The sequence below is a fragment of the Pleurodeles waltl genome, chromosome 6 (assembly GCF_031143425.1).
Source record: "Pleurodeles waltl isolate 20211129_DDA chromosome 6, aPleWal1.hap1.20221129, whole genome shotgun sequence".
In the NCBI taxonomy this organism is placed as follows: Eukaryota; Metazoa; Chordata; class Amphibia; order Caudata; family Salamandridae; genus Pleurodeles; species Pleurodeles waltl.
Window position 1 is genome coordinate 1,177,004,928 of NC_090445.1, and position 27,859 is coordinate 1,177,032,786.

General features: G+C 44.5%; 1 protein-coding gene across 1 annotated transcript; it reads left to right on the forward strand.

The window, feature by feature from the left end:
* Positions 1 to 35: 35 nt before the first annotated feature.
* DNAJC9 (DnaJ heat shock protein family (Hsp40) member C9) lies at positions 36 to 27,859 on the forward strand. The gene is made up of 5 exons (XM_069240404.1): positions 36 to 464; positions 3,625 to 3,765; positions 8,325 to 8,579; positions 14,742 to 14,828; positions 27,342 to 27,859. Exons 1-5 carry the CDS (start codon positions 51 to 53, stop codon positions 27,459 to 27,461), a joined length of 1,017 nt encoding a protein of 338 aa, XP_069096505.1. The 5' UTR covers positions 36 to 50; the 3' UTR covers positions 27,462 to 27,859.

A 27,859-nucleotide genomic window follows, 5' to 3' on the forward strand; every position in this document is an offset into this window, starting at 1 on the left:
TGCAATATTTGCGCTTACTTTATTGCTGAGATGCCCCTATATCCATCGTCATGCCGGTGGAGGCTTCCAATAGGCAGCCTTGTTTTGACGTAAGGAGGAAGCCGAAGGATTTTCGCGCGAAAAGTTATTTATCCTGTTTGACGTTCAAAGGGAAACGCGCGCGAGTGCTTTTCATTAGTAGTTGGTCGGAACTCACGTGCTGGGAAGAAACAGAGTCACTCTCCGACACCAGGGCAAGCTTCCAAGCTCTCTCCGCCATCTGTCTGTTTCTAGCCGCCATGCCGGGCCTCCTGGAGCGCTGTGAGCAGTACTTCGGTACAACCGACCTGTACCGGGTATTGGGATTGAAGGGGAAGACCTCCTGCGAAGGCGAGATCCGACGCGGCTACCATCGCGTCTCTCTGAAGGTTCACCCCGACCGAGTTCCCGAAGAACAGAAGGAGGAGGCCACGCCTAAGTTTCAGGTCTGCTGTTTGATAGTTGTGAGGTACCACAGATCATAGAGTGCCCCTGTAAGGTGAACCGGGAGTATTAGTCCATAGTGCCCCGCAAATACGGAGTATACGTGCTTTACGGCGCATGCATGTTGTTTATTATAGAGTGCTTAAACTGAATTAATAAGGTTGGGGTGTTTGTTCAGGGTGGATAATTTGCAATTCTCGGTGGAGTCCAAATCGGGGTAAATTGTACTTCTGTTTTAGAGAGATTCGCAGACGTAAGCTTTAGAGGTTTAAAGCTGAAATAGCACAGCATACAAGCACTATAGCATGCTGTAGCATCTTGGTCATTAGCAATACATACATTCAGTAACATGCGTGTGAGTAACTTCTTTAAAATACATTTTCCAGCACTACCATTTTCAGTGACCAGTTCTCTTTCGCGCTTCAGTTTTCACATACGATGCGTTTTACTTTTTATTTTTCGCTATTTGCTGCATACTTGTCTTGTAGCTATGTAAATATAAGGTGCTTCAGACGCATTGTACACGTTTCATGAATGTTTGAAAGCAAAAAAGCGTGTTTGACCAATATTATTTTAATCATGGCCCTTCCCGTTTCTACTTGTTTACATCGTATGGGGCATTAGCCGATTTGGCTTTCTTTTAGCCACTAGACTTCATTGTTGTGCATGTCGTGAATGTTGTTGGAGCTTATGAACTAAGTGATAGAAGAGAAAGATGGTTATGCTAAGGGGATAGAATGTAGATGACTAGAATGTGGGGAGTAAGACGTGTGCCCTTTTCATATGGATTGGCCTGCTTTACTTGGTTTGAGTTGACTTTTCTTTGTTTGGCGTAAACTCAGTTAACAAATTATTTTGCTTAACTTCCTGTTGGAAATGGAGTCTCTGGCTGGCAGTCTTTTGCACCCTTCCAAATATAGACCCTCACTCTAGTGATTTTTAGGTAGTCACACAGCTGAGTTTACCCCTGATCACCCCCTCTTTTGGAAGCCTGGCACGAGCAGCCAGGCTTATTTCAGAGAGCATGTGTAAAATATTTGTTCACACACAGGAACACAGTGAAAACACCACAAACATACTCCACGCCAGTTTAGAAAAATGGCCAATATTTATCTGGCTAAACCAAACCGACAAAAATCCAACACACACAAGTAAAGATATCACAGTTTAAATGACTTAGTCCATAGGAAGCAATGGTTGTATCTTTTTAGCACCCAAAGTACCTGGGAAACAGACGATGCGGGCCACAGGGAAGGTGAGGTGTCAAAAAAGCAAAGCGATGCATCGATTCCTTACTGGCAGTGGAAGGTGATGGCGTTGATTTCTGGACACGCAGCCTCAGTTCTGTACTGCACTGCAGGGTTAATGAGCAATTGATGCCCAAAGGTGCTGCTTGGAAGACCCAGATGAGCTGTTGTGAAACAGGCGCTACTTTGATTCCGCAGCCACAGCACGTTGGTGCATGCATTTTCTCCTTCAGGTCACTAGATTACACTTCAGAGACTGTAATTGGCCCCACTTGGCAACTCAGGACTCTGAGCAGATGAGCCCAGGCACTGTCAGATATAGTCTTTGATGTCCCTGAGACTTCTTAACAGGAGGCAAGCTCAGTTCAAGCCCTTGGCGAACCTTAGATAGCAAGATGTGGAAAAGAGTCCAGTCCTTTCACTCTCAGGAGAGAAGCAGCTGGCTAGCACAGAAAAGCAACAGACAGTGGTAGTCCCTCCTACAGCATCCAGTTCTTCTTGCCAGAATGTCCTCAGTCCAGAAGGGTTCCAGCTTTGTGGTGTCAGGGGTCAATTACCAATACTCCATTCTACCTTTAGGTAGGCAAACTTCAAAGAAAAGTCTATGTAGTGCACAAGACCCTGCCCTCACCCAAGACATTCCAGGGGATTGAGACTGCTTTGTATAAGGACAGACACAGCCCTATATAGGTGGAAATGTCAGCCCTCCCACCACTCTAGCTCAGGATGACCCATCAGGATATTCAGGGCACACTTCAGCTTCCCTGTGTGAGACTGTGTTTTTTAGAGTGAATTCACAAACAGCCCAACTGTCATCCTGACCCAGACGTGTATTCCACAGACATGCAGAGGCACAGAATTGCAAGAAAGTGCCCACTTTCTAAAAGTGGCTTTTTCAAACTGACAATCTAAAACCAACTCTACCAAAAGATGTGTATTTAAATTGTGAGTTCACGGACCCCCAAACTCCATATCTCGATCACTTCCCAATTGGAAACTGCACTTTAGTGGTATTTCAAGGCAATCCCTGTGTTATCCTAGGGAAGCGATATGCCTTGAAATAGTGACAAATTGAGCAGAATTTCACTGGCAGGATATGTAAAACACACCAGTACATGTCCTACCTCTTAAATACACTGCACCCTGCCCATGGGGCTGCCTTTGACCTACCTTAAGGGTGACTTGCATGTAGTGGAATGAGTTTAGGGCCTGGTAAGTGGGTGCACTTGCCAGGTCAAAATGGCAGTTTAAAACTGTCCACACACATTGCAGCGGCAGGTCTGAGTCATGTTTACAGGGCTTTTCATGTAGGTGGCACAATCGATGCTGCAGGCCCACTAGTGGTTTTTGTTTAACAGGCCCTGGGCACATATAGTGCACTTTCCTAGGGACTTACTAGTAAATCAAATATGCCAATCATGGATTAAACCAATACAACTTAGCCAGAAAGCACTGGTCAGCAGTGGTAAAGCGCCCAGAGTCCTAAAGCCAGCAAAAATGAAATTCAGCACAGGATCAAAAACAGGAGGTTAGAAGCAAAAGGACCAGTGAAACCACTCCAAGAGCTTACAGTTTTAACACTTTCCTATTGCATAGTGGAGATGTACATAGTCAATAGGAAATGTAGGTTCTGTATTGCGCAAACAGTAAAACACATTTTCCCAGCTGCTTTCAATCCCTTTAATTTTTCAACTTTGGCCCGCTAGGGGACTGATGTCCCATATCAATGTTACATGCTACATTTTTACATTGCATGCTACATCTCATAACGTCTGCAGTATGAATGCTCATTTTAGAGGTTTGGTTTTGTAGTTAAATTATATTAACTGCAGAAGCCATAAAATATGGCTAGTTCTTGCTGATGTTATCATAGGATGTCCTGTGTTTTTATTTGAGCTGTTTTCTCCCCCCACAGATCCTTGGTAAAGTTTATGCAGTTTTAAGTGACAAGGAGCAGCGAGCAGTCTACGATGAACAAGGAATTGTTGATGAGGAAGGAGAAGTCTTAAAAGAAGACAGAAACTGGGAAGAATACTGGCGACTTCTTTTCAAAAAGGTACACATGAAACAGTATCAGTTAAAGTGATTTCCTGTAAGCATTCATGCTGCTTTAAAATAATTTTAGATATAAATTAAAAGGATATGTCACCATTTTTGTGAAAGACATCTATCTGTAGATGTAATGGACCAACAAAAATCATTTTGATTTAGCATTATGAAGGTGTAAGTCTTGTAGGACATAACCAGGTCCTGCTTGATTGCCTTGCCTTGCTTAAATAAATTCCAGGCGAGATTGCACAGTATGTTAAATTTTAAATAGCCTCTGAGTGGGGAGACAAAGCTGGTAACCAAAGAGACCGTGAACGTGACTAAATTTGACATTGTACAAGTCAACAAAATATTTCTTAGTATATTTGCATGAGGTGCCCACTGCACAGCATGTATTGTGATATTCATAATCCTGTGCCATGGGGAGCTGCTAGCACAGACTGCTAAGGCTAATCAGTTGCCATAATTATTTATTTTGAATGGCCACTACGTACTCATACGTGTTTTCAAGCCTCCCTTCACTGCCTGAAGTCCCTTTCTATCTGGTGTGCTGCTATTTGGTTTCCTGTGTCTGTAGGTAGCACTAGGTTTTGTTTTGATCTGGTTATGCATGCACTCATGGTAGATCTAGATTCCACAATAATGGCTCTAAGAATGACCGTTTTTGCTGGTTTTAGGACTCTGCACACTTTATCATTTCTAACCAGTGCTAAAGTGCATATGTTCTCTCCCTTAAAACACAGTGACATTGGCTCATACCCAATTGGCATATTTAATTTATATGTAAGTCCCAAGTAAAGTGCATTGCATGTGCCCAGGCCCTCTGAATTAAATGCTACTAGTGGGCCTGCAGCACTGATTGTGCCACCCACATAAGTAGGCCCTTAACCATGTCTAAGGCCTATGTGTGTAGTTTCACTGCCACTTCGACTTGGCATTTCACCCAGACAACCACAAACACAGGATGCTCAGTGTCACCTGCATACTGAATGGGTCTTCCTAGGGTGGAGGGCCTGACACTTACAACTCAAACAGTGGCCTGCTCTCACACAGTGGACTGCCAAACCCCCTACTGGGACCCTGGCAGACAGGGCTGTACTGAAAGGAGACCTTGTGCACTTCAAAACCACTCTTTGAAGTCTCCCCCATTTCAAAGGCACTTGTGGGTGTATAGACTGGGTTCCTGGCCCTACCATCTCCGACACTTCTTGGGAAAGACTCTGTACCAGAACCTCCAGCCTTTCAAGAGAAGCTGCCTGGCTGGCCAAGGACTCACCTGGACTGCTTTCCTGTAAAGGGCTGTTGCCCTGCTGCCCCGCTGGCCTCTGGCTCTGCAGAGAAGTGCTCTCCAAGAGCTTGGATTGAGCTTGCCTCCTGTTTCCTGAAATCTCCGGGCCAAAAAGACTTAATCTCTTGCAAAGAAACTCCTTGTGATGTGAAAATCTCTCACAGCCTGTCCAGCGGTGAGAAAATCAGCGTATTGCCGAACCAGAACGATGCAGCCCAGCTCACTTAGTGGAGATTGGCGCAGCGCTAGCGTTGCTACCAGAACTTCGACGCACAGCCCACCAGATAAACACATTGCCGGAACGACGCAGCCTGACTTCCTCCAAGAGGAGGTGACGCAGCGCCAGCCGTGCAGCAGACACTCCGCCAGATTGATGCAACAGCTGTGACTTCACCCAGGATTTCCACGCATCGTCTCTGGGCATCAAAAGAACCCGCATTGCAAAGAGAATTCAAGCCTGCTTGCCAGAAAGCGACGCAAAGCCCTTGCTGCATGGAAAAGAATCGACGCATAGTCTGTGTCCGCCAGGAAAACTGACATACGCCAACCTTTTTTCCACGCATCTCCTCCTGCGGTCCTCGTGCATGTAATTTTGACACAAACCAGGTACTGACTAGAACTGTGATTGCTATTTGGACAAGGGTGTATACCTCTGCCAACTAGAGACCCAATTTCTAACAAATGCCAACATGTAACCTTTCTCTTGCCCACTTCAGAAGCTTCAGGGCCCGCTGCTCAGAACAATGGATCATACGTTTTTTTTCTTTTTTTTTCTTTTTTTCTGGCCTTTATTTTTCATATTATTGTTATGGATTGTTGAATTTTAGAAATCTACTTGTCCAAGTGAGAAAATGCTATAAAAACCTATGTCATGTAAAATCCCTTGCCCCACTGACACCAGACATCAGTGGTTCCCAACCTGTGGTCCTGGGGGTCCGCAAAGCCTTCTCAGGGGCTCCGCGAGAGCTTAGAAAATGAAAAAATATTGACAAATTAGGTCCCCAGCTTCCGGTAATGACTCAGACGGGGGTCCCCAGATTCCCATGATGATTCAGTGGGGGTCCCTGGGTTCCATTAATGTTAAAGTGGGGGTCCACTGAAATCAAAAGGTTGGGAACCACTGCCCTACATCGATCCTATGGGCTCATGGAGGAACTCCTTTCCTGGTGGGGATCCTTGACCCTGAAGAATGCCACAGACCTATATAGGCTATCTGTGAGGGCAGAAACATGTTGGCTAATTAAGACGGGCTGAGCCATTGACTTCAGCACTTTGTTTTTAGCTATACCTGTGAACATCCCTATTAAGTGATACATTAGTTGTCCACAAGGTATTTTTTTGATAGTCTCGATCCCTCCTCTGTCCAGTAGCTTGAATTTAATAATTCCCTCTTCAGTCTGTCAGGAGGTTGTCTGCCTTGGTGGCATAGTCCTACCAGAGAGGTTGCCCAATAACCTCCCCCCTCCCTATGGTTAAAGATAACTCCATTGCCGCAGAATGTATTAATTTCAGTGTCCCTGGTTTATGGGTGGGAAGCTGCAGTCATGTAACTCGGCAATCTTCCCCAGGTGGATGAGGGGCCCCCTAAAGGGACTTTGTAGGGGCTGGGCCTTAAGTTCTGATACACCACTGGCCCTACGTATAGTTTTCTGCCTTCAATAATGTTCATGAATTGTCGTTTGATCTTTAATTATTTGGCAAGTTCATTTTTTTTTTTTTTTGGTTTTTTTTTTAATTTAATTTTTGTTTTTTTTATGTATCTTACTCTGTATTGAAATTTCGCCATTTAGGACTTTTAATTGTTACCAGTCCGATTCAGTTTGTATTTTTGTTTTTGAAGGAACTTTTAGTTGAATATTGTAGTCATGATTTGGCAAACACGAAACTTACCTCCTTTAAAAGATATAATCCTTCATCCTGATCAAGCTTAGTGTTCCCTTGTGAACCAAAAATAGTCATGACTTTGCAGAGGATTATAATTAGTACCAATTTATATGCCAAATATCAGAGCCATGGAGTGTGTTTTCCGGTAGCTTCATCTCATCTGGATTAAGATAACAGTGGTGCTAAAAACAGCCAGTATGTGTTTCATTCCATACAAATACTTTTTCAAGTTGTTCTACATGACTCAAAAAAAAAAAAAAGCAGGTGTGACTGGGTGCAAGAACACTTTCCAGAGTGGGGGTGCATCTATCAATGTTACATCATTATTGTCATGGGGGTCTGTGAAAAATCCTAGTATCACATAAAGAACAAGTGTAGTAGTAGAAACGGACATCCCAGACAGAAACCTGTCTTGGATGTCCAGCATTAGAACGCAAGCAAATTTTGGAAAACAGTAAATGCCCTAAAAAAAATTCCAGATGGTGCCAAAATAGAATCATGCATACTAGAGGATGACTGGGTGACCTTCCTGAAAGCTCAAACGATGATGCACAAAATACTATACACATTCAACAACCAGTCAGGCAGAGCCTCATCTCAGAACCCAGACCATCATGAGAACCCGGTAGAGGGTGGCAAATTCAACATCATCCCCACTGCTGTTTGACGGCTGATAGTTGAGTGGAGAAAAACGGACACCAGGCTCAAACAGCGTGCCAAAGTTATAGTCCCTTATTTCAGCCACATGCTGGCAGGTGAACCAGTCATTGAATCTTGGAGAGGTTTAATTATTGCCGCCTTTATATATTTGACAAATAAATCTGACCGAAGGAATTATCGTCTTATAACACTGATAGTGAGTTGAAATAATATGCACGGTCCCTTCTTGAACATCTTTGCCAATGGGCCACTTAGAACTCCATAATTCCCCCAAATCGAACAGGCTTTACTAGTAAGTCAGGTAGTGCAACAAATGTCATGGCCCTATCGTTAATATTCGATTCCTCAGTCCACTAAACTTCCACTCTCTCTGTTTTACTGACTTTCAAGCCACCTTTGAGGACGTTAATTGAAGCAAGGTGTGGGAGAAAGTTTTTAAGAACTGGCAAATTCCACTACAGCTTCTGAAAGCCATCTAAAACATACTCCAGAACCTGGGTCAGGGTAAAACTGGGGAATGGTTTGAACATCTCAAGGAAGGTCCCAACAACAAGATGCCTAAAACGGAGCTGTGTTCTGGCTCTAACATTATTTAATCTCTCCCTGGCGACCTCCCTAAGGTCCTGTCCTCCATAAACTCGCATGCATCTTAGCTGGGATAGATCAACTGTCAAATCTTCTTCTTTATGCTGACGACGTATGATTGAATAACCAGTAATATTTTTCTTCTCCAGATCACTTCAGAAGATATTAAAGCATTTGAAGAAGAGTACATTGGTTCATCAGAGGAGCTGACTGATGTTAAAGAAGCTTATGTGGACTTTGAGGGAGATATGGACCGCATTATGGAGTCTGTGCTCTGTGTTACCTATAAAGATGAGCCCAGGATAAGGAAGATAATACAAGCAGCCATAGATTCTGGAGAGGTTTCTGCTTATGATGCCTTTGTAAAGGAGCCGAAGAAAAAGCGCATGGACCGTAAAAAAAGGGTAGGACCTGTATTTTTTTGTTGTTGTTGTGTGTTTTGTTTTTACAAACAGTAAAAATACCTCTAGGACCGATTGTAAATCTTATTCAACACTGTCATTATCAAGCGAGAGTATGATACTGGATATCAACCTTGTCCAATCTATGCCCAAATCTTTTTTTTTTTAGTGAGCGGTGTTACATTTATACATGTCAGTGATAACAGCAAATTCGTGGTTTTCGCTTGACATTTCCTTGTTCGACATTTAATGTTTATTTTCACTGGCATGCATGTGCAATATCTGATCTAGAATATTCAGTGGCAGAACTACAGGGTTGGCCATCGTTGAGCTGTGATGGGTGTAGTCATCTTACTAGATTTTTCTGCATAACATACTGTGATTTCCTTGTTACTTTGTTATATTTACATTTATTCCAAGATATCGTGACCATTTGGGATGGCACTTGCCCTCTTGCACCAACTCTGGTCGTCACCAACTCAGAATATGCCTTCCCAGGGAAGTTTACTAAAAGTAAAATTTGCTCTTTTCTCAATATAAAGAGATATGTGCAACCCTGATTTTGACTGTTTGTGTATCGAGGTACATAGCACTAACTGCTAATTAGTGCCCAGTGAGATGATCAATGAGAAAGATACGTCTGCCCAAGATGGTGTATCATGTACATGGGCACCATTTCTTCCATCCTGATGAAGGCTTGAGGTGATTAAGCTGAAACTATGGACTCCTAGTTGATATGTGCTAGAAGTCTGAATACATAGAATGTAATAGATAGAATCTAGTATGTGCTTTGGGTATTATGGATGACTCTCTTCAAAGGTTTTCTTTTTAAAATTTACATAAGGATGAATGTCGAGTCTGCTTGGTTATGTTTTATGTGTAGGATGTATCGGATTTGTGATTAACCTGTGACGTTTTTGTTTGTCTTTGTATAGATTAACTCATAAAGGACTATATTATTAGAATAAATGATTGGATGTAAGTTCTGTATAATCGCGCGTAGACATCTACAGTTAAAGGCCAGCCCTGTTGTTCGATATTTTGAGCATCTGGCATGACACTTGCCCTTTTGGACCAACACTGATGTCTTCTGAATAGGAAGGCAAAGGAAACTGCTTCGAACCTTGTGATATAGGAAGCAACATCCTTTGCAAATTGTGAAGTGGTATGGTACGGCACAGCCTTCAACCCACGCATATTTTTGCTACATAAAACCGTTACATTCTGGGGGTTGAATTTTTACCTACTTCGGTCATTGAGGGCACAGCTAGGAATTAATAGCTAATCACGTTTGTGCAATGACTTATGTGGGACGTTGAAAAACCAGGCTCTTTGCACAGGATAATTGTCTTCTACTCAGTCATGGCCTTGACAGTCAAGACATTCTGGGGTAATGGAGTGGCTAAAGGAGAGGATTGTTGCTTCTATTAGATAAATATCAAATTAACATGGTGTTTTCTACTATGATTCTGATTTGCTGGGGAGGTGGAGTATCGCAGAAGATACATAACACTGCTTCATGGGGAGAAACTGAGTTGGCTGGGTTTTGCTAGAGGTCAAGTCCTGAATATATTATTTTCCCATGATTCTTGCAAGTACAGCTACTCGCCACTATGGCATAAGGAAAAGGTAAGTAACACAAAATGTGCTGTAGAAAACATGTGAGATTAATCCAGTCTGTAGGTCTACCAATTAAAGAGGATTTTTAAGTGTCGTGAGACCTCACCATGTAATGTCAGTCTTTATCAGCTCAGTTGAGGTTTCTTTAGGAAAGCCATTTGCTCTGTCCTGGATGGCAGTGACACAAAGCATCCAGGCTTTATTTATTAGAGGAACAAGTGTAAAGCATTTTGAAGTACCAATACTGGTAAACCAGGAATACAACACAATAAAAAATCCAGCACCAATTTATAAAAATAGTATTTTTATTTTAATGTGGGTACCAAGACAACAACATTCTATTGCAGGAACATGTAGATATGATTTTTAAAAGGTTAGTGATTTCTTATGTGCTCAATAATGAGTTGTAATAGTGTGAGTCTGTTCCTGTGCCAGTGGCTAGTACTAACAAACAATGCTCTCTTGGACTGGCCACAACTGGTTGAGTCAGGGGGATCACTTGGGTCCAGGGGGAGCAGTCACCTGCACGATCCAGTTGGCGGAGTCCTCATAGAAGATGTCACCAGGATTGGAGTTCCAGCAAAGAAGTGCTTCTGGTCCTGGGGGATACAGGATTCTGTAGGTGTGGAAGTGATGCAATGAGTGTTCCGTAGCAACCTTTGTGGTCAACAATTTCAGGGGTTGTCTCTGGCCTTAGGACTCAATCTTCCATGATTTGCCCCAATCCTCCTCCTCAAGTCTGGCGCCGGTCCAGTTGCAACTTTTTAGAAACGGGGGGGTCTTTGTTTCAAAAGTACCTGGGTAGCATCAAAAAAATCTGCACGGGCAAGCGTGCATCAGAAAAGGCCAGTGATATGTCTATGTTCTCACCCGCAAGTGAACGTGTGTTATTCCTCGTTGGGTCGGCATGCATTGTTTGTTCTCTCCCGGAAGAGAGCGATGCGTCGATCGGGATGGGCACCTTGGGTCCGGGCAGGCTTTGCGTTGATTTCCACACCCAGCGATGTTGCGTTGAACTCTGGTCGCAGTTTTCAAGAAACCGCGCGGCATGGGGGCTTGTCGTTAACAGCAGCCGCTGCAGGTGTTGCGCTTTGTTTCTTCAGCTGGGTTGCGTCTATCTTTCATCCGCAATGCAGGTGGATCATGTTGTTGTTGTTTTTTTAAAAAAAATTTTTTTTTTTTTTTCCTTTAAGCTGCAAGGCCGGTGGCGTGCCGCTTATCAGATGTGAGGTAGTCGTGCGTCTGTTTCCCCGCACGGCGACCTCTGCATGGATTTTCAGTTCTTAGCTGCCAGTTTCACCTCTCAAGGGCCCAGGGACTGGCTAATGCACCACTTGGCAGGGCAGGAGTCTCAGCAGAGAGTCCAGGTGCTGGCAGGGCAAGTCTTTGATGGCCCTGAGACTTCAACAACAGGAGACCAAGCTCAGTTCAAGCTCTTGGAGATTCTTCTCAAGCAGGAATGCACAACAAAGTCCAGGCTTCGTCCCCTTTCACGGGCAGAAGCAGCAACTGCAGGATAGCCCAACAAAGCACAGGCAGGGGCAGCACTTGTCGTCAGCTCTTCCCCTTGGCAGAGGTTCTTCTTGATTGTAGAAGTGATCTAATTTTCAGGGGTTTTGAGTCCACTACATGTACTGCTTTCTGCCTTTGACGGCAAACTTCAAAGGAAAGCCTCTTGTTTGTAAGATCCTACCTTGCCCAGGCCCCAGACACACACCGGGGGGGATTGGAGACTGCATTGTGTGAGGGCAGGCACAGCCCTTTCAAGTGTGAGTGACCAATCCACCCCTCCCTCCAAGCACAGATGACTCATAAGGATGTGCAGGCTACACCCCAGCTCCCTTTGTGTCACTGTCTAGAGAGCGAGAGCACGGTGCAAACAACCCATCTGCCAAACTGAACCAGACAGGGAATCCACAAACAGGCAGTCATCGAATGGTTTCAGCAAGAAAATGCCTACTTTTTAAAAGTGGCATTTCAAACACGCAATTTAAAAACAAACTTTACTAAAAGTATTTTTAAATTGTGAGTTCAGAGACCCCAAACTCCACATGTCCATCCACTCCCAAAGGGAATCTGCGCTTTAAGGATATTTTAAAGGCAACCCCCAGGTTAACCTATTAGAGAGAGTTGCCTTGCAACAGTGAAAACCGAATTTGGCAGCATTCCATTGTCAGGGCATGTAAAACACAAGTATACGTCCCACCTTTAACACACACTGCACCCTGCCCATGGGGCTACATAGGTTTTACCTTAGGGGAGCCTAAAAAGGGAAGGTTTAGGCCTGGCAAGTGGGTACACTTGCCAAGTCGAATTGGCAGTTGAAAACTGCATTCAGACACTGCAGTGGCAGGTCAGGACCATGTTTACGGGCTACTAATGTGGGTGGCACAACCAGTGCTGCAGGCCCACTAGTAGCATTTGATTTACAGGCCCTGGGCACCTCTAGTGCACTGTACTAGGGACTTAGTAGTAAAACAAATGTGCCAATCATTGAAAGCCAATTACACATACATTTTACATAGGAGCACTTGGACTTTAGCACTGGATAGTAGTGGTAAAGTGCCCAGAGTAGCAAAAAGTCCAGCACACATGAACCAGCTTGGAAACAGAGGCAAAAAGTTAGGTGGACACCATGCCAAGGATGCCAAGTCTAACACCACTGATGACTGTTGTCTACAAGTGAGTCTCCTTTTCTTGCAGTAGGACCAGGGTCCACCTGGACTGCCACAAGTCCCACTGTCTAACACATTGGGCAGGTCAGAACTTATTTCCCAGCTGGCACCTCACCTAGGGACCGTATGTGTTGCTGATCTCCCATGAGGGCATGCTTCCATTAATTTGTGTCCCTGTTGCTGATCTGAGGTCTAGCCACCTAGTCCTTTTAGTCACTACTTTAGACCTGATGCAAGTGGATTCTTTTTCCACAAGTGACTATTACAGGGACCATTCTTGGCAAGTTCCTTGGGTTCAGCAGGTGCAGTCCAGTCTTTATGTACCCTCTCTATTGGGTGCAGGGAGCAGCAGGTCAATTGTCTTTTGGTTCTGAGTAGAAGTGGAGTGTGTGTGTTTATTTTTTATTTTTTTATTTATTTTTTCTCCATGGGTGGGCAGAGCAGGCACAGTCCTGTTTGCCACCTCCTTGGGTTCAGCACGTGCAGTTCTTCCCTGGTGCAGCCTGTCTTTGCTGGGTCCAGGGAGCAGCAGGGCAGCCTTTCATCTGTCAACTCGCCATTCCAGCACTGATCTGACATCTGGGGTTCCACTTTTATTTGATCTTCCAGTTTGTGGAACTGGAGGACTCTAGCGAATGGATCATTAGTTTCCACAAGGCTACTCTTCCCACTTTGTTACTTACTTTGGGTTTGGTCCTCAAACAATCCCATAATACACATGACCCCCACTCACCTCTCTGTTTCTTGGTGGTTGGGGGGGGGTGGCAAGTGTTGTCTCTGGTGACAACTGGTGCAGGTAAACAGGAAAGATTGCTGAAGGTTTGGAGAAACCAAGTGGTGACTTTCTAAAGTCATCTCCCTAATAAAAATTGCCCTTAAATCTGATCTCGCCAAGGAGTCTGGTAACCATTAATTTGCTACCTTGGAGTAATATCTTTGGTGATCACAAATGGAAGTTAGCACTTAGTGCGGTGACTAGTGAAACTCTGTGTTACCTATTGCGACCACCAGCCTTGTTACAGTGAAAACAAACATTTTGTGTTTTTGCTGTCAGGGCATGTTAGATACACAAATATGCCCTTCTTAATATTAATGACCTTGTCTGGTGGGCTTTGCAGGCATTACTTAGGGGTGGCTTATTAATAAAAAAAAAAAAAAGGAAGGTGTTTGACTTAGCAAAAGGATTTGTTTGCCATGTAGAGTTGGCAGGTTTAAAGCTGCCTGACTAGGTTGCAGTGGCAGGGCTATGTCTTGTTCTTACTTCGTCATTAGATCGGAGGCATAATTAAGTAGTGCAGTCCACAAGTTATATTTATTTTACTAGTTCTAGATATCTTTGTACTATATACTAGTGATTTATAAAAGTTAAATGAGCCAGTCTGGTATTAACCAGTTGTACACATACTTTGGGTATCAGAGCATATGTACAGGGTTCTGGACAGCAGGGCCCATTGTACGAGTCAAACGGCATCAGTCTAAAAACGTGGAAATAGTTCTACCAAAAAATGGGTTCTTTCCTACACCAATGTAATAGTAAGCAGTGGTGCTTGGGGTTTGTCACTTGATGGACCAAGTCTGTTGCCGTACTGTACAGTTCGTTTTCTAATAATAGCGCATGAGTTTGTATTATTACCCATATAAATGATATTTGGGTGTGGGTTTTTGTCTTTGATATCTGTATACATTGTCTGGATAGCTACTCAAATTGTGTGGATCTTGAGTGTTCTGGCAGTCAAACACAATTGTGGTTAGCATCCATTTTCACACGATATGTAAAATATATACTTGTCCTTATGTTACATTTTTATAAAATGTAGTGTTCTACCTAATTTACCTGTTTGTATGTTAAACCCTTAATATATATTTGCAGGCACTGGCAGAAGCAGAAGAAGCTGAAGAGATGAAGAAGGAACTTGGTTTAGGCGAGAGTTTAAATGATTTGTCAGCATTAATTCAAGTAAGATTAGAATGTGTGTTTAAATCCTTTTGTTTGTAAACCAAATAAAATGTTTTATCATTTATGTATGTGTTTGGAATGCTTGTTTCTGTATTTTTTTGTGTATTGTTTTGCAGTTGTGCAATATAAGTTCCAAAAAAAAAAAACTCCATCATAAAAGTAAGGATAACATTAATGACCGTATCTAAACCGTGTGGAGGAGAGGAGGCAATGAAGCAAGGAGAGAGATAGCATGTACTTCAAACTACTAGAGTTGAACATAGTGGGTTGGCAGAATGGCATACCCTGGGACAGGAATGGCGGCCAACTGTAAAACAATGGTGTTGGACTTTTTTGCTTATGCAGGGTCATCCCCAATCTTTTTGCCTCCTATTTTATTTTATTTTTTTATTTTTTTCCTGACCTGTTACTGTTGGCTTTTGAACTCTGAGCACTTTACCACTGCTAACCAGGCCTAAAGTGCATATGCTCTCTGTGTAAATTGTATGTAATTGGTTTATCCTTTATTGGCATATGATTTACTAGTAAGTCCCTAGTAAAGTGCACTAGAGGTGCCAGGGCCTGTAAATCAAATGCTACTAGTGGGCCTGCAGCACTGGTTGTGCCACTGCAGTGTCTGTGTGCAGTTTTAGCTGTAAATTGGACTTGGCAAGTGTACCCACTTGCCAGGCCTAAACCTTCCCTTTTCTTACATGTAAGGCACCCCTAAGGTAGGCCCCACGTAGCCCCAACGTTACCACCGCCAAAACCAACCTCCACGCTGCACTCCTCAACACCGCCGCCTAGACGACAGCCAGCCACCTCAACTCCAACAAAACCAAAAAAATCATTTTTGGACCCAACAAAACCATGTGGGAGAACTCCTGGTGGCCCACCGCCCTAGGCCCAGCTCCTACCCCTGCTATCCACGCACGCAACCTCAGCATCATCCTAGACCCCTCCCTCTTCATGAATCAGCAGATCAACGCAGTCACCTCCTCCTGCTTCAACACTCTCCGCACGCTGAAAAAAATCCTTCAAATGGATTCCCTTAGAAACCAGAAAGACCGTCACCCACGCACTCATCAGCAGCAGGCTAGACTACGGTAACGCCCTCTACGCCGTCATCACACTCAAACGCAAACTCCAGAGAATCCAGAACAAAGCCGCACGCCTCATCGCCATGAACACCTCACCACACCTCAGATCCCTTCACTGGCTCCCCATCGACAAGACTGTCTCCTTCAAAATCCTCATCCACGCGCACAAATCCCTCCACAACAACGGCCCAACCTACCTCAACCATAGAATTAACTTCCATACTCCCATCCGCCACCTCCGATCTGCCGATCTCTCACTCGCCACAGTCCCCCGCATCAAACTCACCACCACAGGAGGCAGATCCTTCTCCTACCTCGCCCCCAAGGCCTGGAACTCCCTCCCCACCGACCTCCGCAAGACTGAAGACCTGGCTGTTCGAACAGTAACTTATTACACCCCCCCCCCCCCCAACCACCACCAAAGCGCCTTGAGACCCTAGCGGGTGAGAAACGCGTTCTATACTTGTTTTTTATTTTTTTTATTTGATTGGGTGCAGTGTATGGTTAAGGTAGGACATATAGTAATGTGTTTTATATGTCCTGACAGTGAAATATGGCTAAATTCATTTTTCACTGTTGCAAGGCCTGTCCCTCTTATAGGTTAACATGGGGGCTACCTTTAAATCTGATTAAAGTGTAGATTCCCTTTGGGAGTGGATGGACATGTGGAGTTTGGGGTCTCTGAGCTCACATTTTAAAAATACATCTTTTAGTAAAGTTGATTTTAAGATTGTGCGTTTGAACATGCCCCTTTTAGAAAGTGAGCATTTTCTTGCTTATACCATTTCTGTGACTCTGCCTGTTTGTGGATTCCCTGTCTGGGTCAGTTTGACAGTTGGGCTGGTTGCACCTCACACTAGACAGTGACACAAAGGGAGCTGGGGTGTAGTCTGCATTTCCTGATGAGCCATCTGTGCTAGGAGGGAGGGGCGGAGTGGTCACTTACACCTGAAAGGGCTGTGCCTGTCCTCACACAATGCAGTCTCCGACCCCTGGTGAGTGTCTGGGGCCTGGCCTGGCCAGGATTTCACATTCACAAGAGACTTTACTTTGAAGCAGCCCTACTTCAAAGGAGAAATTGAGTATAAGGACACCCAAAACCACAGACTTTAGATCACTTCTGTACATCAAGAGGAACCTCTGCCTGGAGAAGAGCTTAGGAGAAGTGCTGCCCTGCCTGTGACTGTGCTTTGTGGAGCTATCCTGCAGTTGCTGCTTCTGCCAGAGTAAGAGGGCAAAGACTGGACTTTGTGTGCCTTCCATCTTGTGAAGAAATATCCAAGGGCTTGATTTAGAGCTTGCCTCCTGTTGTATGAAGTCTCAGGGACAGCAAAGACTTCTCTCTGCCAGCACCTGGAGTCTCTGGAGAGACTCCTGCTCTGACAAGTGGTGCCCTACCCATTTGCTGGGCCCTTGGAAGGAAAGCTGGTGGAAATCCAAGGAAAACGACTTCGGACCGACACCGCTGCTGAATCCGGTGATGCCACCTGCAACAGACTCCGTGATCTTTGCTGGAACGCGACAACCTTCACAGACCCGACGCCGCTGCAGCCCCACTAAAGTCCGCAACTCCGTGGAAGTCGCCGCACCACATCTTGATTTGTTTAGAAGTTTCTTGGAATTTTTATGGGCTAAAGACTTTTGCCATAGCTCCTCCTGTGCCTGCAGATGCTTTATGGCAAAAGCGATTCCCTTGTAGCCATGGATTTAGGGCTTCTGCTAGATTTGTGTTGATTTCTTCCCAAATCAGTGTATTTGGTTGGGCCTGTCTTATCAGGGATGCATATTTGGGCAATGCCCCGTCTTCTACTAATGTTTGAACTTGTAATCCGAACTCCGACCTAATATGAGCTGGCGAGGAGCTGTGTGGAAGGCGGAAGAGAAGGCGAAAGACCTTGCTTTGTGCAATATTCATGAAGTCGTTCAGTTTGCTTGGATATATTTCCGAACCGAATGTTAGGGCTGGCAGAAAGTTTGCTTTACTCACTGTAAGGAGTGGACACCAGATTGGGGTTTGTAGTTTTGAGGCCAGGGCTAGGACTGATGCAAGTAGATGCCAACCTCTCTTTCAGGGTGTTTAGGTGCGGATGATGCGACCAGCGCTCCTGTAGCCCGATGCCTAGGTATTTATAGCTTCTGCTTTTTCCACAGGTTGATTCCCACAGAACCATTTATGTTTTTTAATTATCTATTTTCCAAAGATCATTACCTTGGTTTTCTCCATGTTTACTACCAGCTCATTAGTTGTGCAGTATTGTTTGAAGGTGTTTAGAACTTTTTGGAGTCCTGTACCTGAGAGATTCAGTAAGACGATGCCATCTGCATATGGTAATGCTGTTAGAGGATGGTTACTCAGTTTGGGGGGGGGGAAGCTAGTGGTGTTTAGTTGTGTGCACAGATCTGCCAGGTAAAGGTTGAAAAGCATTGGAGCCAGAACACAGCCCTGCTTAACACCTCTGTCTATCTGAATTCTGGGCAACATTCTGCCTTAATTTCCAACTTTCACCCTTGTCCAATTTACGGAGTACAGAAGCTGTATTCCTTTTAGCATCTGACGGGATATTAAGGTTTGTTAGTTCTCTCCCCCCCCCCCCCCCACCCCCCCTCACCCCACAGCTTGTTCCGGTCCACTGAATCAAAGGCTTTTGGACAAGTCCACAAAACAGGTGTAAAGGGCCATTTTTTTGTTTGTATATTTTTCAGCTAGCATAGCAGGTTGTCAGAAGTGCTTGCGGAGGGCCGGAAGCCGGTTCGATTCAGAGGTATTAAATTGAATTTGCTAGCCCATTCTTTGAGATCTTAGAACAGGAGACCCGCAAATATTTTTGCTTGACATCGACGCAGTGATATTAGTCTATGGCTGTCTGGGTTCCCGTAGGGGCTCTTGTTGTAGATTGGGTGGAAAATTGCCCCATTCCATGAATCTGGAATTTTGTTTTCCATGCTGCTGACATTGAAACGGTTGCAGAGCAGGCCAGTCCAAAGGGCAGGGTTGTGTTTTAGTATTCCTGCTGGAAGACCATTTGGCCCAGGAGCCCCACTCTGGCTGCAGCGTCGTAGTTGTTCCTCAATGTTTTGTATTTCAAATGGTAATGGCTTTGCATCACTGCTTGTGGTGGGAGATAGCTTTGCTGTGTTGGGGCTGCCGTAAAGGTTGGAGATGTGTTCAGTCTACTTTCTCTCTGTAACCGTGTTACTTTGGATCCTGGTTGACCTGCGCTCCAGCTGATTGACGATAGACCACAGTGACCAACTGTGTGGTTTTGTTTTTTTTTGGTTTTTTTTTCCCCTTTAGTGGCTTCCACAATTCTGATCCATTCCTGATCTATGTGAGCCTGCTTTGCTTCCCATATTGCCTTCTTGTTTTCCTTTTAGTTCATGAAAGGTGCTCTGGTAGCTGCTACATGGTGATTGATTCTTTAGGAGTGTGGCTATTTTGTTAAGCAGTTGTCTTTGTTGCCCTAATGTCAGCAGAAAAGGCTGGTTCATGCACAGTAGTGGGCCGGCCTTGAATGGTTGATTAGGCTCGAGCTGGTTCTTTAATGATAATGTGGCCTCCCATTTTGAAACTATGGCCACCTGTTCCGTTTGATCCAACGTTAGGTTGGCCTTCCATACTTCATATTTCTCCATGCACTTGTGGTCCATCTTATGCAATGAAGTTGACTTCCCGGGTCTTGTTCGCCTATCCTCTGTAGTGGAGCAGCAAGAACATTGTTTGCTGTTTTCATTGTTTGTGGGTGATGGTCACTTTCGCATCTCATCTCTATGCTGAAGTCATGGAAGTACTTGAAGATGTCCATTGAGACAAAAGTGTAGTCTAGGGTAGAAGCAGACTTCTTGGCGGTGTGGCTCGGGTTCATTGGGATGTCTTTAGGGAATTTGCCATTTAGGGCCCTTAGTCCTAGTGCCTCTAGGAGTCTGACCAAGGGGTGATCACATTTGTCCTTAAGACGTTTCTTATGGTGGAATGCCTAGACGCTGATCCAGGGCACCTTCTCTGGAGCTTCTTTTGCCATGATTGGCCATGTTAAGGTTAAAATCACCTGTGATGATCGAGGGGGCGTTTCTGAATGCTGTTTTTTAGAGAGAGCAACTCTTTTTCGGTTGTCTAGCAGGTGCTGGTTACGCATCATGCTAGGGTTGATGTAAATATTTAAGATGGACATGGGTATTTGTTCCAACATCCAGTTTTCGATAATGATAGCTAATGTGAGCTGACTTCAGGTCTATGATCTTGGCGTTGAAGGATTTGCGTGTGGCTATGTAGATTGAGAGGCCGCCTTTTGGGTGCCCTTTGGATTTAGGTCTGGCTGACGGGGTTAGGAATTCTTCAAATCCAGCTAACGGATTTTTGGATACGTTCCAGCATTCCTGTAGGCAGATGTCAGTCGTTCAAGTAGGCTTCCAGACGGGTCTTGCATGATTTTGCTGGCCTCTGCAATGTTCCAAGATATTATGTTTGTGACCCACAACTTGCTTTTGGACAGCATTATTCCAGTTGGGATTGATTTGGCAAAGCAACTTCAGATCTGACATTATGCTGCCGGGTTCCATCAGGATCGAGAAGAGGATCTGTACCAGCTGCATCCCTCGTCTTGCAGTCCCCCTTCCTGACCATGCCTTATCTGTGAGATGCCCTGGGCGATGGATATAGTGATCTCTCTTGGGCTCTTGGTGAAGGTAGGTGTTGCCCCTTTAGTGTGTTGCAAAAAAGATTGCTGATTAGCTGCCCGGGAGATAGTTGTCCCTTTTATTGGTCTCTTCATGCAGGATTAGAAAGGAGGGGGTATTTTGCTTTACCACTTCATTTAGCTCTGCCCCAGTCTTCGAATATCTCTAATTTGGACCGTACTAATTGTGTTATCGCTGTGCTGTTGAAGCAGACTTTGGTACTTTCACTCATGTTGCTTTTTTTGGGTGTTACGAAGGCCACGTATTGAAGATCTTTACTACTTATTGTTTCTAGTCCTTGGATTGCGCCGCAGATTCTCAGGAGATTGCCTTGATTAAGGATATCCCAATGGCCCTGATATTTGTAGGAAGGGCAAAAAGTAAGGGTGTTAGCGCCCCGACTTTTGGGGGTGTGAGCTTAATTGTTGATTTCACTCTGTTTGTGGTGTGCATTGCTGATGTAACTGCAGCGTCTATGGTTGCCTTTTCTTCTGGTTTGGCGATCACTTGACTCGTAGCATGTGTATGATGCTGGTGATTTGGAGGGTTTGGGTAGGACAACATTGATTTTGGAGTCCAGTGTGTAGACCCCTTGTGGGTGGGATCACCGATCTGCTTGCTGGTGCCCTCGGAGTCCCTTCTGAGGAAGGATACCTGTGGAGTGCCTTGCGTTGGTCTGAGTAGAGCTGGTTCTTGCTGTGTTCTTGGTCACTTTTTTTTTTTTCTTTTTTTTTCAGTTGTCATTGAGCTGGGGGTGGATCTGATTTAATCCAGAACCGTCCGTCTTCTCCATTGATGGAAGCTGAGTGGTTGCTTTTGGGGTTGTGGATTGTCTCAGTTTTGGGTCCTGAGTGGTTTGATTGTGATCCATTTGAGTCTTCTATTGTGATTTTCGGACCGGGTGCCCCATGATCTTATGTCCGGTTTATGGTGCAGTGTGTACATGATCCTGTGTTCTCTTCAGTGAAGATTGACATTTTACCTAACCCTGCACATACCCGGTGTTTTAGCCTACTGTACAAGCCTCATGGTGTACTCAAGTGGAAGGGCCTATACCAGATCATCGGTCTTCTTGAACTTCAGGCGATAGATGAATGTTTTATCCTTGTTGAAAGTAAGGTCCAAATCTTAGCCACTGGTATAGAGTAGGGGGTTGATCCTCTTTCACAACTTAATGTAGGTCTTGATTATCAGTAGAGGTCCCACTCTAGAACGGAGTATTGTGTTTTGTGCTTGTCTCCTGAACTTTACTCGGAGGAAGGCAGACTTGTTGCCACTCAAGACCTTATCCACAGGATTCTTTAGGCTAAGCATAGAGTAAGTGGAAGCCATAAAGGGCTTTTTGTAGCATCACATTTGGTCACGTACTGTTATCTGTAACACTAATTTTTGTTGATAGCTTTTGTGTTTAATTAAAGTGAACCTTGCCCCCTTCACAGCAGTAATGGCTTTTTGCATAACCAAGATGTGATGGTGCATTCATGTCTTTAAATCCATGATGAAGGGTGTAAAAATGTAGATTTTATGGCTTACTTGAGCCAGTGCAAGCTCGCACCCATGACTATTCCTAGGTTCTTGTCTTGTCGCTATTTACTGTATTCAAGGTGCTTGGGGCCTGACTATTTGAGAATTGTGTGTTGTTTTTTTTTTTTGGGGTTGCCCCCCCCCCCCCCCCCCCCCCCCGATCTCCACTTTCAAATAGATTGGTTTTAGATGAGTCAAGTTAGTTACTTAGTTAGCATCCATTGGTTTTATGGGTTAGTTGGCATCTATAGGCTCACAGCACTGAGGCAGCAGCATAGTCTTGTTATTAAAATTGTTCCATTTTCAGAATGAATTGTCATCTGCTTGGTTTGAAACATGTCTGGTTGAAGGGCAGAACTTATGTGCTTTCTTTTTGTTGAGGTGGGATTTAATATAGTTAGTGATGGTTACTTTTATGCCAGTTGCATTTAGTCTGCCTGGGATGGAGTGGAGAACGATGTAAAAATGACATACACTACAAGTGCAGTTACATCGTTCCTATCCACTGTGTATTTCAGATCATCTTACATAGATATCAGGGCAGATTCTGTGCCTCTACCCGGGCAGCACCTGGTACCATGTTGCTTCTCTCAAAGCAGCAGAACTGAAAGCATGCTGCTCTTTCAATGAGTTTTCCAGTGTGTGTAGATAAGTCACAACTGTCTCCTTTTTATCTCACTTTATTTTCTCAATCTCTTCTTTTGCAGTAAAATCTTTACCAAACTAATTGCTGTAATTCAGGATACCTGAATAACATTAACAGCATAGTATATCCTCAACCTGCTAGAACTGAGTAGGGGGGACTGGGATATAATGGTCTGATTAATTTTCGGTGATCTTCAATACTCATGGTCTAAAATTTCCTTGTCGGTTCATAGTCCTCCCCGTCTCAGGTCTTGGTAAGACAAAGTTATTTGTCAATGCTGCACTTTTAAAGGGTGTGGTCTGTCAAATGTAGGGCAAGCCCAGCTAGTTGGGTCGGGGACTTGGAGTTGGAACATGAGTAAAAGATTCAGCAAATTATACATATAATAGTACATAGTTGAACAGGGAGGCACACAAGACAACACCTTGTGTATCGATGCAGGCATTTAAAGGACATCCATTCTAAGCATCAGTCATAATGTTCAGAGTTAACATCTGGGCATGGGTCTAGGTCATAGTATGTTAGCCATATGCCCCACATTTTCCAGAATTTACCTGGACATTCTCTGCTTCTATATACCACTTTCTCCACTGCCATATTTAAATCCACCCTGCCTTGGTTTTGCCAGTTTCGGTACCTCTGGGATCCCCAATATTTTGCCAGGTCCCTCCTAGCAAGTACCAGGCCTAGGTTACAGAATAATTTCATACGGTGGAGATAGGTCACACTGTATGCATAGTAGGATATGTATTTAGGGCCTTCTGGTAAGGTTATCTCGTATCTTACCTAGTTCATCCAACAGGCTTTGTCAGAAAGGACACATGGGCAGGTACAGAGGGTGTGAAAGAATGTGTGTTTTTTTTTTTTTTTTTTTAAATCCCCTTTGACCCGTGCACCGTAAACAGTCGGAAGAGGCAGCCCGTCCATTTTATAGAGGCTTGCCCTATCCTGTCGTCTGTGGAGTATTTTTAATTAAATGAGTCGCACTCTGGATTTGAGTGTCATCTCTCCAGGACCCATTAGAGCAGCCTTCCAATCTACATCCTCCAGCTCTTCCACTTCATCTTCCCAGGTGCGTCCGAGTTTTTGTAAATTGTCAGGCATGGTATTGTTAAGGGTGCTGTATATGGATGAGAGTGCCTTGTCAGTAGCCTACCTTTCAAGGGTGAGTATTACGGGAAATCAGACTGGACCGATTCTGCTATCCATGTATGTTACAGTTTTTGCTATCTAAAGCTTTGTGTATCTAGAAGCCGATATTCTTGTGCAGGTGCCAATAAATCATTGAAATCATCTCCAGTGATATGTAGTGGATGCTCTGTTTCCAATAGGATTTTGGCTATTGCAGTTAGTCTGGGTTGTTCTAGTTGTAGAGACGCTTATACACTAATAATGGTGACCTTTTCCTCATGCCCTGAACTGCCGCATTAGTCCTGTTTGGGTCCAGATATTTTCTGTTAACTTGGAAGGGGAGCGTCCTCCGGGTGCGGGTGGCTACTCTTCTCGCTCTGAAGGTAAATACGGCATGAGCCAGCATGTTATAAGCCCCTCGGACCAAGATGTGGCAATGACTACCTCAAAGGTGTTTCCTGTAGGAGAACAACACCCGGCTTCTGGTGCCAGATAAAGGCAGCAATGAGACCCCTCTTAACTTTGACCTAACCCATTGACATTTCGTGAGAGCACAGAGCGTCTCTCTGACTCTGCACTAGGTGTAGGCATGACAACCGAAGTAATATGCATTTACCTTAACACCCTCCACAAATATCTGCACAGTGGGGCATCTTATGTAACCCTGATCGTCTCCCCGTCTATTAATGTGCAAATATAAATTCTATTTAAGCAAAGAAAATCAAGCGTGTCCTGTCCATCACCCCTCACTTGCTGGCACACTACAGCATAGTTCTCTACAGTGCTTAATTTGTGCTCGTTGTTCCTGGTGCGGAGCCCCAGTACTTATTTTTGAGGACTGGCACATAATTTTCTGCCTCAAGCATTTACTGCAAGCAAAAGACACATATGGGAAAGACAGAGGAAGAGAAAAACGAAAAAGCGTCACAATGGGAGAGAGCAGAAAGCTGCAAGAGTGAGCTGAAGGGGCAGTGAGTGGCTGTAAATGGATTAAAAAGGCCCGAGATGGCTTTAGGATTGTGCCGCCTCAGTATTCTGTGCTCGGACATTTAATTACAGCAGCCGCGTGTTTGAGGGCGGCTTTGGGCACTAGCACGTATTTATTTACAAATTAAGCACTGGTTCTCTATTGCAATCATGTTGCAGGACCAGGTTTGAGGGGGTTTGTAAAACACCCTATCCCCACCTCGAAACTCAGTCTTTACCATGCGTGCAGGTCGTGTCCTTTAACTCTAAAATCTGTAAGAGGTATTGCAGCACCTATGTTCGTTTGTGATCGTGTTTACTTGGCAGGTCTCCAATTTCTGCAGTTGATAAAACAATATGTAATGCATGGCTTCGGATTGTGGCCATCCGGTTTACTATCAATAGCACCTTCTCAGGACAACTCTATAAGAGGGGGACCTCCCAGTCTGTACTTTGGGGTGCCTAGGCATGCCTACACCATGGTTTTGTTCCCTCACTTATGTTAGTTGTCACTGGCCTGAGGTTCACAAGTGACATTCTGGGAGGGGTGATTTGAACAGGGGGCTCCTTGACAGGTGAGGATTCCCTCACAAGGTCGGGGGCCCCCCTCAAATGATTTCCCAGGCTTCTAATTTCTCTGTCAAAGAGGGGGGGGGGGAGGGGTACCTTGTATGCGGACTGCTCTCACGAACAGAACCGATGTCCAGTTGCAGTTTTTCCAGGGAAAGGGGGGGGGGGGGGAGGGGCACAGATCACTTTTTTCTTTGCTGCTATTAATGACAGGTGAGGATTTCCTCACAAGCTCACGCTTCCAGAATGATTTCTCAGCCCTTCTTATTACACTGCTAAGTAATAGGGGCCTCAGTGGTCTATCGGGACCTTTCAGGTCGTCTGCCCTTGCGCACAGTGCCAGTGTGTAGTTGTAGTTCCACCAAGAAAGGGGGAGGCACAGATCACTCCATTCTTTGTTGCATTGCTTTTGGGGTGGGGGAGGAGCATCAACGAACAGTCTCATTTTGCGGCCCGCATGCACCACCGGGAGGGGCAGCCTCAGTCTGGCCCTCTGCGTTTTCAGCTGCTTGGATTCAGCTCACCTTCAACAAGAAGTTCCAGTTACCCTCAGCTTCTCTGCGCCGCACCAGCCACCAGGTTATTTCTCACTGGTTCTCCCCCACTGCATTGGCACTATCCAGGGCCACAGCAAATGTCCAAATTTCAGCAGTGGAGGCCCGAGGGGCTCCGAAGGCGTTCCTCGCTGTGTCCCCGTAACTCGGAGCTGGTGTCGTGGTGGGGGAGTCACACGCCCAATCCTTGGCTGCCACGATGGCTGGTCTCCTCTCCCGCAGCTTCTTCCTGGAGAGGGTGTCGCTGCGGCATGGAGGGAACCCGCAAGTCGTTAGCCGGCTGTTGCGCTTCAGTTGAAGGATCGTGAATCATGTCAATGTTGTGCAGCATCATTTTATCTAAGAGTTCCTGCGGTCGTGCTTTAATTTCCAGTCTCTGGTTATCACTCTCACCCCAGAGACGGCGCTCTTTTGACCAGCAATCCATTCCTGATCTCCAGTTTACTAGATTAAGGGTCAGACATAGATCGAAGGTCAGGGTCCTTGCACCAAGTTACCATTTCTTTGCAGCTTGTGGGTGACCTGGATTTGCATGCAAGCCACCTGACTTTACCAAGAATTGACCCACTTAGGACACACACTTGGAAACCTCGCATGCAGTGCAAGGCATGAGTTAGCTACGTCTTGGAAGGACTCTCATTACCTCACTTCTGAGTCAATGCCTACCTTGGCCTCACAACACTTTAGAAACTTTAAAACAAATTCAAAAAGTAACACAGCATGTGCCCAAGCTACTTTTTTTTATTATTATTTATTTATTTATTTTTTCCACTGCAAATCATTTTTATTTTTTTTCCTGGCATCCATTTTAGGAATACCTCACTCATTGTCCCTGCTTCTCTTCAATCGCCCCTCAGTCATACCAACACATTTTCAGCTTTGCGAAACACACCTTCACACTGGTTGGCTGGCAACAGCCAATCAGTTTTGAGAGAGGCCTGCATTCTATTTCACTGAAAAACAGCCTTCTGATTCCATGTGATGGGTGAAGACGGAGGAGTAGGGATGATGAATGATGGATGATAAGTAGGGATGAGGATGTCCTAAAACGGATGCTGTACATTTTGTAACGTTTTCTACATCATTTTTTAAGGACATGTGTAAGTATTGCTAAGTATTAATTATGTATCGCTCTCCTAGGCTTATTCTAGGAGTAGAGGAAACTGGGTTTAACCTTCTCCCAGTATACAGATCAGTTAAAGCTGTAGCATATAACCGGATAACTATCTCAATCTGCAAAGGTAGCAATATTGTTTGCTGGTTTCAGCAACTTGCATGCTGTGAAGTAATGTACTTTTAGTAGGTAACTCTATACTGCATTGTGTTTTAATCTAATATCCTTTATTTTTGTACTGTTTCCTCCTTTCAGAACAGGCAGAAAGACCGGAAACAGCAAATGGACAGTTTTTTGGCAGACATGGAAGCAAAGTACTGCAATAGTTCTAAGAAGTCTAAAAAAAATACCGCAGCAAAGCGTGGGAAAAAATGAGCAGTGTTGAAAAGCAGCATCAAATAGAGGTTCATTTTGTCAAGACAAGTTTGTGGAACACAGTTGTCACCTGATGGAGCACCATTATGAAAGCTCTACATACCTTTGGCTTTCTAAGCACTTTGAAGTTTGTCGAGCAGAATTTTAAATGTCATGTTCATTGCGTACGAAGGCTGATAGGATAAGTAATTGGACTGAATAGTATTTTTTTCTTCGTTTAATAGGTCTATATAGGGGAACATTTTATCTAGCATTGTCCTTGCATCTGTATCTCCGCAGAAGCGGTTCGTCAGTTTCACATAGGAACAAAAACCTGCAAGAAAATATCTGACTGATCAGAGCAAATGTTTTTATATACATATATATTTTTTGTTTTTTTAAATAAATGTTTAAGATTA

Bases quoted from the DNA above. Each gene is read 5' to 3' on its own strand.
- DNAJC9 (XM_069240404.1), top strand. From the start codon at position 51: ATGCCGGTGGAGGCTTCCAATAGGCAGCCTTGTTTTGACGTAAGGAGG. The intron at 465-3,624 runs GTCTGCTGTTTG...CTCCCCCCACAG, and splicing joins AGGCCACGCCTAAGTTTCAG to ATCCTTGGTAAAGTTTATGC. The intron at 8,580-14,741 runs GTAGGACCTGTA...ATATATTTGCAG, and splicing joins GCATGGACCGTAAAAAAAGG to GCACTGGCAGAAGCAGAAGA.